General features: G+C 39.2%; 1 protein-coding gene across 1 annotated transcript in view; it reads right to left on the reverse strand.

The window, feature by feature from the left end:
- Window positions 1–2,741: 2,741 nt before the first annotated feature.
- The window catches only part of zswim6 (zinc finger, SWIM-type containing 6), a 51,957-nt gene continuing 41,437 nt past the window's right edge, over window positions 2,742–13,261 (reverse strand). The window contains exons 10-14 of the mRNA XM_044333708.1: window positions 11,041–11,176; window positions 10,110–10,267; window positions 8,661–8,824; window positions 8,449–8,530; window positions 2,742–5,728 (exon numbers count right to left, since the gene is read on the reverse strand). Of these exons, the coding sequence (XP_044189643.1) occupies window positions 4,866–5,728; window positions 8,449–8,530; window positions 8,661–8,824; window positions 10,110–10,267; window positions 11,041–11,176 (1,403 nt within the window). The 3' untranslated portion in view covers window positions 2,742–4,865. The remainder of the gene's footprint in view (window positions 5,729–8,448; window positions 8,531–8,660; window positions 8,825–10,109; window positions 10,268–11,040; window positions 11,177–13,261) is intronic.

Raw genomic sequence — 13,261 nt, forward strand, 5'->3', positions numbered from 1 at the left:
CACACACACACACACACACACACACACACACACACACACACAGTCAGTTAGTTTAGAGACCTGCACACTCACACACGTTTTTTTGTCGAGCTTCACATTAATATTACACTTAGATTAAAATTATATTCTGCGTTACACTCAAAACGTTCAGGACTAAACGACCTGACGACGCTGGTGCTTCTATGCACCATATAACTTATTAACTTTGTTCAACTAAATCCAAAACTTACTCTCACTTAGGACCATTTAATGATCCTTTGTTTCCTCAACAAAACTTCCCTTTTCAGAGCTTCCTGCTCACACAGGCCCCTGACTGCTGCTGACAAGAGACAGGAAGCAGGATAAGGAAAGCTTAAAATTCCAAAAGTATCTTTGCAGGAAGCAAAATAAGCACAAAAAGAAATTATGACTTCCTTAAAGGTATACTATGCAGGATTTCCTAAAAAAACTCCAAAAAAAACACAATATGTAGACTCTTACAAAAATAAACCCTCTCAATCATCAGTTATGACCCACTTGAACTGTGTGGCGATGTATTTATCTACAGAGACTCCGCCTGTGTTTTTTTTATTATTTTACTGTGTTTGGGACGTTTCTGGGCGTCGACCTTTTGGCAGTGGGTGTGTAGCTCCCAGCCAATAAGCTCGCTCTGGTCGATCCAAGGGAGGAGGGGCCGACTTTGAATGTTTACAAACACCAACAGACAAATCCTGCATACCACACCTTTAAGTGCATTAATCCGCAAGTCCCGGTGTGTGCAGCTTTTGATAAAATTTAAAACTTGGGACAAATTTACATAAATAAAAGTAAAGATGCAACACTTTGATGGGATACTTGTGATTGAAGGTTAAGAGACTTGTAAAAACTGTGGATTTAAACAAAATGTTACAGTAAACGCCTTGAAAATAAAATAAAATAAATCCCTTTTCTGACATTTTCATGATGAGACTTGGACAACAGAGACTTCTTGTTCCCTCATGAGTTGAGAAATGTCAGAGTAAACTTGGCCAGCATGAGAATAACTTGAACTGACAAAGTTTGTTGTAAAACTTTCACCATTTAATCCATAAACTAAACGATGAAGTCTGACACAAGCAGATAGATTAGAGGAGGATTACTGGGAGTTTGTTGTTGAGAGTTTAAGCTCAATACTAAGAACATACTAAGATCCAAATAATCCATTCATCCTCTGTGAAGTCTCTTGTTTCACACATAAATAAATAAATTCTTCCTCACATGTCAGTTTCTTTTTTTCTTGTCTCACTGAATTGACAAATTGTTGCTCCTCAACTGTTCTTTCCTTCTTGTTTTTTTAATCTGGATCGATCTGGATCAATAGCCAGGAGGATTTTACAGAGACTGAAACATAAAGAACATTTATATGTGTACAAGTATCCTGCTTATGATCAGGTTTATCCCGGTTTATGTGTTGCTCATGTAGCCTAAACATCACATCCTGCTGGTTTCAGAAACCTGGATTCACCCTCATCCCACGTAAACACTTTGTAATGGTTACCAGTGGTGGAGGAAGTAATATCTCAACAACTATCAGATGGATTACTATGAAATTTGGTGCAGACGTTCATGGTGCCCAGAGGATAAGCTCCAATTGCTCTTGTGATCTCCTGACTTTTTATTGGCGGTTTGGAGTGAAATAACTATTGGATGGATTACCATGAAATTTGCTACACATATTTAAGGTATCTAAAGATAAATTACAATAACTTTTGTGATCCTCTGACTTTTCCTTTAGCGCCACCAAACGGTCAATTTTTTTCATTTATTCTGTGAAATATCTCATCATCTACTAAATGGATTGGACATATAATTTTGTGTTGACATTCATGGTTCCCATAAGGTGAAAATGAACAACTTTAGTGATCCGTTAACGGTTCCTCTGTCTTTGTCCAATTCTTTGGTTTATGACTAAATGCCTGCAAAACTCATGAGAATAGTGTTTAGTGTGTTATGTTAGCATAACACATTAAACTAAGATGGTAAATATTTAACCTGCTAAACATTAGCATGTTAGCATGCTTCTGTTAGCATTTAGCTCAAAGCACCGTTGTGCCTAAATACAGCCTCACAGACCCTAGCATGACACTATAATTATTATTTATGTTGATGTACATCGAATTTAGACACTTTTATTGTTTCTTTGTGCTATACTATAATATTCATAATGTACATTAAATATAGTATTCTAGTTTTGTAAAGTTACTTTTCTGTACTACGCATTTGTTCTTGTACTTCTGCTGCTGTGAGATTTCAATTTCCTCGTGTGGGATCAATAAAGTTTATCTTGTTCTATCTTAAATTTAACACTCAGACAATCAAAGAATCTTTTTTCCTTCTTAATTAATGTTGTATTTAATGGAGATATTACTGTTTAAACAGTATATGTATATGCTCAGGGAGGTCAGAGTTGTAGATATTTACAGATGTCTTTCCAGATGACAGAAATGCTTGTAAAATTCATAAAAAATATATTATTTTCAGACTTTCAGCAATGGATGTTTAAAAACCTGTTTTAACTTCAAATTAATCAAATTTAACTTCAAATTAGAAAACTGTATATAAATTATATATAGTACTAAATCAGATGTGGTAAATTTACACATGAAATACATAAAAAATACAACACTAGATGTGGTTGAAAGCTCTGGTAAAAGCTAGTAAGTGTACCTTGCATTAAGATGATTTTGTCAAGCTAATAAATAACAAAGAACACGTAGACTTCATCCTCTCAAAAAACTAATTTAATCAAAACAAAATGTTGATTCATTAACAAGTTTATAAAACAGTGATTTAGTTACATAAATAAATCGATCAGTGTATCAAATCTTAGTTTCAACTTCATGAGCATGTTGACATGGTTGTACAATCATTTAACTAACGTAATAAATAAAAGGGTTTTCTAAACAACAGACCTCTAATGAGGGAACAGGAGACAACACTGGAGAAAACAGATGAAATGAAGCTTTTAAAGCACAGAATACAGAGCTGTCGAGCTACAAATTAAAAAGACACTAAAAACGTTGTAACCCAAGTTGGTTGGCTTATGAAAAAAGTTTGGTAGTTAGAACTCCCATTTGGTTATTTTAAAGCATTAAGACAAGGCAAGAAAGAAGGCTGTTCTTGTGTGAGGAATTCTAGAGAGAAATAAAAATAAAAAAAATCAATTGAAGAGGAGGAAAATTAAAAAAAAAAAAAAAAGAAACACAAAAAGCGTAAAAAAAGTGGAACAGTCAAGACCTACAGTATAGAGCAACTTTCTGTCCTGCACAAAGTCGGGATGTCAGCAGAGGAGGCGTGGGACGCTTGGCGCTTAAACGGAGCTAAACGTTTTTTTCCGTGACCGCAGAAGGACAAGATTTCACTCCTTCGCTGGAATATTGCAGCAGTTTGGCGAGAGAGTCGCACCGTACGTCGCCGTCGCTGCTCTGCTCTGCCTCCACAGTCACTTCTACAATCCTCAATACAACGTCTGTGTGTTCGGGGGGGGGGGGGGGAGAATACACACTTTGCATGTCCACTTCCTGGCCAGTTTCTGCAGTTCATTATATGTCCGCAGAGCCAAAACCAGCTTATACAACAGTTTGAACTGGGCCCCCCCACCAACCCACCCGATGCAATGCAAGGCGAACGCTTTGAAGTCCTTCTGATATGTTTTTTTCTTGTTTGTTTCCAAAAAACCAAAGTACTGCAGCTTCAAGTATTGTGCCTTACATAGAATATTCTGTCATAAATTAGTTAACATATACATTTTTTTTTTCAATATTCAGACATATACTTTCATATATACAGGACAATAAAATGCTTTTGTTCTCTTCTTTTTTTTTTTTTTCTTTTGTCTGCTTTTTTTTTTTTTTTAGAGAAATCCCTGAGAATGTATGCTGACAGTTGCCAAGTTTCCACAAGAGCAAGCACTATGACAGTTTGTTTTTGTGTTTCTGTGACAAATGTGTGTGTGTGTAAAATAAGCATACTGAATGTTTGAGAAGTCTGCGTGAACAACACTGCAAAGCCAGAACAATCAGCCTGAAGATGGCAGATACAAATATCAACCCAGTGAAGTTTTTTTTTTTTTTCTTCTTCTTTAAATTCTGACACAGTTTTCACTACAGTGAGTAGAGCTGGGCGAGGACTGTTGGCGGGGAGAGGCGGGGAGAGTAAAGCTGGATCCTTTTAAAAAGAGGTACTTGTCACTTCAGATGGAGTTGCTCCATTTGGTTTAAAGCCGTTTTGTCTTCTCTTTGAGGCTGTTGAATATTAGCTGAGGGAAGTAGGAGGAGTGCAAGGTGGACATTTTGCCACTGGACAATACAGTATATACTCAGTGTAAAACTCTTATTCTCTCACTTTCATACATATAAAGGGAAACACACTAACTTCCACGAATTGACAGTTTTCTCCTTCTGCAAACTTTTTTTTATACACATCAATATCAGGTGTTGCTTTTATGGTTTACAGTCTTTTTTTTTTTTCTTTCTTCAAACTTGTCATTTGTAGGAGAAAATGTACCCTAAATATTCCTATCAAATTTCTATCATCTTGGGGCTTTTCAATTAAAAAACGTGTGAGCGCTAAATCGTCCGCTCAGCCGAGACGAGTCTGTCTACGCGGAACAATAAAAAGTCCCATTCATCGTCAACGAACGGTCCCTTTTTCCACATCACAGTCTTATTTCTAATTATTTGCCTTCAGGAAAATGTGTTCAGTAACACATTAGACCCAGCAGTCCCAAATCATAGGAATAAGATTTGCATGAATGTTATTTTAGGATGATTTTCACTTCAAGTTAGAAAGGATAAAAAAGGAGACTCAAGTAAAAAAGGGCCATTTGGTCTTTTTTAGTTCCTCCTTCAACCGAATCTCTCTCGAACGAGCATCATGAGTTTCTTTTTGCCCTTGTATATCTGTTTCAGGTTGTCTATGAACTGCGTGAACTGGATGTGTCCGTCGTGCGCCATGAGAAACGTCTCTCTGGCTTTACTGAGGAACTCGATGAACTCGCTGTAGTGGCGCGGGCTGATGTGCGTCAGCCGAGAGTGCGTCGTGTTGATGTAGGCCCCGATCGTGGCGTCCAGTAGCTGCCTGAGTGGAGCCTTGTCCAGAGACATTAGCTTCCCAGAGTTCCTGCGACTGTGCAGCGCCACCATCCCCGGCGTCGTTAACGTGCACCGCCGCAAAATGTCCGACAAGACGGTGGCGCACTTCACGCTTTTCACCACCAGGGGGATGACGGCTGCAAGTTCGTTTTTCCCCAGTGAGTGGCTGAGAGCGCACGCCCAGAGGACATCGTTGATGGCCGGGTGTGTGTCTTGGTTGTAGCTGAGGTTCAGGTGAGTCATGGCTAACGTTGCTAGTTTGTACGCCCTCATAGGATAACCGCGGTGCTCCATGTAGCGCGCTATTGTAAACAGCTGTGTGTAATTCATTCCTGTGGCGGCTGCATCCAGTACAATCTGATAGGCTGTCTCGAAGGCAATGTGGTCCTTCTCGCAGAGCGTCAGAGCCGACAGGGCACAGTTCTGGGGGTCCTTCATGGCACACTGCAGGGCCAGAGTGCGGGCGGAGTTGGCCAGGTTCTCCTGCTGATGGCAGTCCAGATGCAGGCGGACGATGGTGCTGTTGGACATGACTGTGCTGGCCACGACGCTGGTGGCTTCAGTGGGAGAGAAGAGGGTGAACCAGCTCTGCATGATGCTGTCCAGTGCAAACACGCCTACACAGAGAGGAAAATACATGTTAGTTTAAGATCAGACGGAAAGTTCAGCTCATTTTGGTGTTCCCCAGGGCTCAACCTTAGGTCCTCTTCTTTTTTATTTTACATACTAATTTGTTACTATTATCCACAAATATGATGCTCTCTTTCATGCTACATATGACAGGCCTTTTATTATACACCCTGATGAAACAATGAAGTTGATCCTTAAGGGATGAGTCTGGTGATATTCTATATTTTTCTTAGTGTCAACAAATGAAAAGACCAAAACCAACAATGATAGAGTACTTTATTAATCCCAATGGGAAATTGCAGTGTCGCAACAGCGAATAAACACATCAACCACAAAACAACCAAAGAAGGTCAAAACAACAGGATCCTAATAATAAGTACTGTGTTTATCCAAAGTCTGATATATCTTATTCCTCTGTGCCGTAGAGTGCTGTTGTTGTCCAAAAACTATTAAAAACACGTCAGTGAGTCACAACACTGCACTGGGTGATGTGTTGCTTCATTACAATGAACACACACACTGTAGTTTACTTTGACTCAATCCCACATACGTAGAAATACTCACAACAGCACCAAATGTGTATTAATACGCTGCTAAAAATAGTCCCCAACAAATTCACAATTTACTCGAGTTTGCGTGACGTTTGCAAAGACTGCAGTGCCCAGCTGTTCTAGCATATTATTTAGCCTTTTTTCCCCACAAATTAAACTTTATATTTGTGTCTTCAGTAGGAATAAATGGACTTGGGGTTGAGAGCCATAGACATGGTAAGAAAGTATTGAGACAGACTAACACACTGTTGGTCTTTTCATGGGATTTGTTGACAATAACAAAAGTATAGAAGATCACCAGCCTTATCCTTTAAATCACGTAGTCTTTACAATAAAAGAACTTTTATTCTCAACATTAAACTCTAATTCATTAACTGAGGCAAAATCCAAAACAGCATATTTGTATTTTAACAGTCTTACAATGGCTTTTTACTTTCTAATTGGATATTCTGTTTCAAATTCTCCGACATTATATGACCTGGCCTCTCTCTACATCACCGACTGCCAAGTTCTCAATGAATCAATTCAAAGCTCTGCTCACAGAAACAGGGACTCCTTGTCATTCCCCTGCATTCACAAGAAATAATCTGGGAGGAGGGTTTTCCCCCCACAGAGCTCCGTCCCTCTGGACTCAGCTTCCTGTCCACTTCAGGAAAAAATCAGCCACTGGGCTCCAGTATTCCCGTCCAAACATAAGGCCCACTTAGTCAGCCCACAGGCCACAATCCTCCATAATAACTACTCTGCCAGTCATTCCTTTCCCCCTCCTTCCCTCCTCTGAAAGCTTTCCGAAATCCACTTTTAAGGTCTTGTGGAAACAAACAAGCAAACAGATGTTTTCAGCCTGGTTACGGAGTTAAGAGGATGTTAACTAGGTAAACCTACATCTGATAAAAATCTGTATTTGTCATTTCAGACAACAAAATCGATCGGTCATCAGCTAGAAAATGAGAAGCTGCTTTTTGTTTACTTCTGTATGAAATCAAAGACCCATTGTTTCAAAAATAACTAAGGTTTGTGTTTCAATGGGAAGAGAGTTCCCAGAAGTGAGGTGCGTCACCTCCTTTTCTGCCACAAAAGAATATAAGCAAATAGGTGTACTTTTATAGTTAATTTAAGTCCTTTCGCCCAGAACAAGAAGGTAATTACTGCGCATTAACTTCTGTGTGAAAAAATAGCTACAAATGAAATATAAAGAGTGAAATGTTCAAGTGTTACTGGACAAATATAACTTTATTATCAGTCTTTTATAAAGATGTTTGCAACTAACATTTTGACATCATCAAGGTGTGGAAAAAATAGCTGATGTGCTGTTAAAGATGTGATTTTGTGTTTGTCTTTGAAGTAATGACACTGTTACCTTTTTTATTTTGAGTGGCAAGGAGCTAAAAATTCATATTCATATAATTTATGTTTATGCTCTGAAAGGAAGAATGAGTTTAGACTCATGTAATTCACTAACATCAAACACTGACACTGACAACACAATAGTTTATGGTTTCAGTTTCATTCCAGAGGATTTATTAAGTTAGAATCTGTCTCACATGGTTTTACAGGTTGTATTTTTTTAGGTGATTTTAGGTGAAGTATTTCTTTCACCAAACACATACCAAGAAAGAATATTTCGCTAGTTCTTTACTTAAAACATTGCGATAACGCTCCTCCGGGTTTTAGCGTGAGTGTTTTCAAATCTGGTTAAATAAAGGAGTTAAAGGGCTAATTATGCTACAATACCTGCTACCTGCTTCAGCTGCTGTTGCTATGGAGACAAAACCAGTCGGAGGCAACAATAAGAGCGTAATGATTTCAAAACGCTTCGTTGTTGAAGTTGTAAACAAAACGGTGCCATAGCTGCTGAATTCATTCAGAAGTGACCCAGAAAATAAAAGTAAACTGATTCCCACCGTTAGAGTCAGTGATTGGCTGTTTCTTGCTGAAATGCACCTTGGGAGTTGTAGTTAACTTCTACCCCTAAATGTTTATGTCCACAGTCTTTTTTACTAAAGGAACCAGATATTTTCTAACACAGTTGTTCATCTTTTGTACTGATGATTTAACCGCGAGAGTTTCATAACGATCAAAGCTGCAGAAAAGCAGACATGCATAGCGACAGTAACCAAGGGGGGGGGGGGGGGGGGGGGGGGGGACAAACTCACCGACTTCTGTCGCACAAGTAACCAGCCATCGCACCATCTCTCTTCTCCGCCAGTTTAAGGTAGACAGAGTCATTCTCATCACCTGTAAGAAACGTATGATCAGTTTGAAGTTTGCAGGATGTGGAGTGTGTTTCTGTGTGTGTGTGTGTTTCTCTGTGTGTGTGTGTGTGTGTTTCTGTGTGTGTGTGTTTCTGTGTGTGTGTGTTTATTACCTGAAGGCCCAGCTCCAGGGAGACTTTGAGCAGTGTGATGTCCAGCAGGCTGTCCATCAGAGTGGCGATTTTGAAGGCATCCTGGGCCAGTTTGAAGATATGAGATGAGGAGTGGATGTTCTTCTGGATGGACTCTAACACTATTTCTAGCTTACGAGCATCACCTGGCAACAACAAACAAACACAGAGGCAAACTTATTCCCATCGTCCGGTATTTATTCTCTGTATAACTCACTCTGTCTGATGGTTATTTTCCTAGGCATCATTTTTCGTTTTCTGTCTCCACACACACAAACATGCTTGTAACATTTAATAATTTAAGAATTTACCTCATTATAATGTGAAACTTTTCTCCTTTTGACAAGATCCTTTCTCGTTATAACAGGATATTTTTTTATGTTATTACTACATACCAAACTACTATCACTGAAGCTCATTATATCATGAAACATTCTCATTATTTTTCTTTAGTACAGAATAAATTGGTATGTTGTTATGACAAGAAACTTCCATATGTTGTTAAAATGAGCAAAAGTTCCGGTTGATTTCTTTAGAGGAGACAGTTTGTCCTGCATCAGCGAGAAGAATGACAACAACTGCTTTAACTGGTTTGATTCGGTTTTTATTTCACGCTCGGGATGAGACGTGTTCCTCCGTTCATTCGTAGCCTGATCGTTGACAATCACTGACACCAAATCCAGACACGATAATTACATGTTAAACATGTTTTAACATCATGTGGAAGCTTCTAGTAATAACAAACACACTTATAAAGTTATAACAAGGGACGTTTCTTGTTTTAATGAGATAAGTCAGTATGTTACTATAATGAGAAGCTTTTTTTGTTTGATTTATATATATTCAAATATCTAAGTGTCTCTATTTTTAACTTTTCAATTTTCTTTAAAAGGTTTCTTTTTGTTTCATTTGCATTTAAGGTTTTTATGCTGTTTTTAATGCATGATGTAAAGCACTTTGTGTATGAAATGTGTTACACAAATAAACTTTCCTTCTGTCATAATAATTAAGGTTTAATGTTAAAACTGAATAACTTGACTGCGTCTAGCAATAACTTTAATAAATAATAATAAATAGTAATAAAAAATATTATTTCAGTACTTCTTTACAAAAACACTGTATGTATGTTGTCGTCTAATTGTCTAATAGTTGTTTTTATTTTTTTGTCGTCCTTGTGTGTCCCGGTACGTCGTTGTGTATCTTCCTGAACAACGTTGTGAGTTCATTGAGAACCACTAAAACCAGTCAAACTCCTGGGAATTATGTTATTATGTGAAAGGGATCTCGGTAGAATGAGAGAAGTGTCTTTTTTTTGTCATGGTGGTAGAACGACTCTGTTATACAAACAAACATTTCCACTGAACAACTGTTTGTGGGCTTGTAAAAGCTGTGTGTGTGTGTGTGTGTGTGTGTGTGTGTGTGTGTGTGTACCTTTAGCAGCAGTGAGCATGGTGGAGGCCAGTTCACACTGTTGGGACTCTATGTGGCTGAGAGTGAACCAGCGAGGGTAGCGATTGGGCACCACTGACACTATATGGTGAGGCCGAGACAAGTCGCCAGAACCGGCCGTGGACTCCAGGACCGGCAGCCTGAACGCAGAGAAAAACTTTATTATTAGACACGGACATAAATACAGAAACACAAGAAACACACAGGATCAGATCTGTCCACTTAGAGGAAGGTTTCATGGAGGTAAAGAAGTTATCAGAGTGTAATGTTCCTTTTATAGATTAAATCAATAGTTTTCCTTTGCTTGCCTGCACATCTAAACTCAGGTGGATCTTCGCCTGAGGCAAGGATGGGTTTAAAAATAACAACTCAATTCCTGCCCCCCCCCCCCCCCCCCACCACCCCCCAACTGCACTCCTGTTATATCCCGATATAGCTGCTGTGATATCACGCTTCAGTAGTTTAATATTCCTCCTTTGTAATTCAAGTTTCAAATTAAAAAAATATAAAGATTTACATATCAAAAAAATCAAAGGGGTTTAATTTGGGAGAGAGGAAATAAAGTTTCATAACACCCGTGGCGGTCAGAGAGAAAACCAACAGCATATATTTATTATTCACACATTTTATGAAACTCGTTTTCAGCAGTGTTTAATTATTTAGTGAATATTCCAGCAAAAGGAGGTTTTGTCATTAAACATTGCCCCAGATAGCTCCCAGACCTGCCTCTCCTCTTCCCTTTCTCTCTCTATCTGTGTATCCGTCACACACTGCTTACATTTTCAGGCTTCGTCCGACCGACCCTGCCCCTCTCTTTATTTCTGTTCCTCCTCTCATCTCTTAGTTCCTCATAGACACACTGAGAGGAAGGAAACGGGAGGCGAGAAAGCAGATTTAACTGGAGGTAACTCACCTCATGGCCCTCAGTGCAATTTTGTACGCCAGTTCGGCGTCGTGAGGTAGCAGGGAGGTGAAGAGATACTTGGCAAAAGTGTGCATGGGGACGCTTTCTCTGTAGAGTAATTCCCCCAGACCACTGTAAGGACCAGCTGGAGGAAACACAGAAAACACTGTTAGAAAATCACCTCAGGGATCAGTGCAGTCTGTACAAAGTCAACTCGAAGAAAACAAAGATTTCAACATGCCGTGCGGAGCAGCATGATAGTTCACATATGACTGGGCAGTGACCTCGTGTATGAGATTATTACCCAGCTTGATATTTCAACATGTTTGACACCGCTGATTAAACACAGTGATGAACAGTATGATTCAGCATGATGACCGCTTTGTTAGTCAACCACAGTTTTTCCGTCTTGGCTTCACAGATGAGACTTTTCTGCTTAGTATCGCAGTACTTCCTGAAACATGTTAGAAATTACAGGAATCGCATATCGACCAAAACAACCACACCAGCAGCTCTCTGAGGGCCAGTAATGCTTCGAGCTGAACGCTGAGGATGATGTTTACCATGTTTACCTTCTTAGTTTAGCATGTTAGCATGCTAATTAGCACTAAACACAAAGTACAGCTCAGGCTGAAGGGAATGTTGTTACTTTTGTAGATATTCTGACATAAATCAAAGCAGCTATAATCAATATTTTTTATGATAATATATGAAATGTCAGTGTGTATTGTGTTGGTTGTGGCTCGTAGTGATGAACCTACAGAGAATTATTAGCGACTCTGCAGCTCCTCTTGACTTTACGGAGCTTTATAGTGAGTTTCAGCTCATTGTTTAGCTGTCTGGCTGCAAATTTACTGTTTTGGTTCACTCTCAGCGCTCTCATAGTGTCGTTTTCAGTCGCAGCAGGCAGCTGTTTTCAGAGAAAAAGCTCTAAAAAGCTGCTGTACACTACCTGCTCACAGTTAGCTGTAGACTAGCTGGTGAACATAGTGGAGCATTTAGCAGCTAAAGAGCCAGATATTTCCCTCAGGAGTTGGTAGAGAGCAAAAACAGAGCTAAAAGAGAGTGAATATTGGACTTACATTCACCAGGTGGACAGAAACACGACTCTAAATGAATGATAATGTTGCTCCATAACTGCTGGATGTGGAAATAAGCAACCGTTCGCTAAAAAGTTCAATATATCAACTTAAAAGGTGACGATATGTCAATAAAAAATCAGTTAATGCAGGTTTATAGGTTTAAACTGATGATGGTGCTTGATGAAAAGTTAGCCAAAGTTAATTAAAATGATTACAAGTCATCCTGAGAAGGACATAAATGTATGTATGTAATTTAAAGGCAATCCATCTAACAGACACTGAGAGACATTTTAGTCTGGATCAAAGTGGTGGACTGACATCGCCATAAAAAAGAAATATACACAGACATGAGGTTGTGTTTTAAGAGGTTATTTAAGTACAGAGACAGCTTCTAGGAAAAGCTTATAAGACGGAGCCACCCTTTTTTTTTTGTCTGCGCAGCTCGTTCACCTTTGTTTGTGGAAATGATTTTACTGCCAAAGTGTAGTGTGTGGTAGCGCACACACAGGAACGGAAAAGCCCCGTGTTAAAGGGTTCTTACTCAAGATGCAAATATTTAAATTACACAGCTGACAAATGGATAGTTTCCTAAAGCAGCTGGGCACTGCAGTTCCTAGCAAACGTTACTCAAACAAGGGGAAATACTGCGTTTGTTAGGGACTATTTTCAGTGGCGGATGAATCCACATTTGGTGCTCTAGTGAGTATTTCTGGCAGCAGGACAGTGTGTGTGTGTGTGGGATCGAGTCAAAATAAACTACAGTGTGTGTGTGTGTTCATGATGATGAAGGAACATGTCACCCAGTGTGGCTCATTGATGTGTTTTTAATAGTTCTTGGACAACGACGGAGGAACAGAGGAAGAGGATATATTACACACAATGCTTGTTAGTCAGAGCGAATCATTGCTGGTTTTATGGGATACATTAAGTTCCTTTAAGATATTCTATATGTACAAAAAGATAAGATATGGCGTCTTATAATCAGAAAGTGAGGTAGAAGAAGTCGTGTGTGGGAGGCAGAGCAGCTCTATCATTAGTAGGTTTTAAGTGAAAAGGGCCTTGAACCATGAAGAGCCACATCTTATATACACAAACACACACACACACACACACTGGCTTATTATACCCCTCAGTACACACACACACAC

Source organism: Thunnus albacares, chromosome 18, assembly GCF_914725855.1.
Source record: "Thunnus albacares chromosome 18, fThuAlb1.1, whole genome shotgun sequence".
In the NCBI taxonomy this organism is placed as follows: Eukaryota; Metazoa; Chordata; class Actinopteri; order Scombriformes; family Scombridae; genus Thunnus; species Thunnus albacares.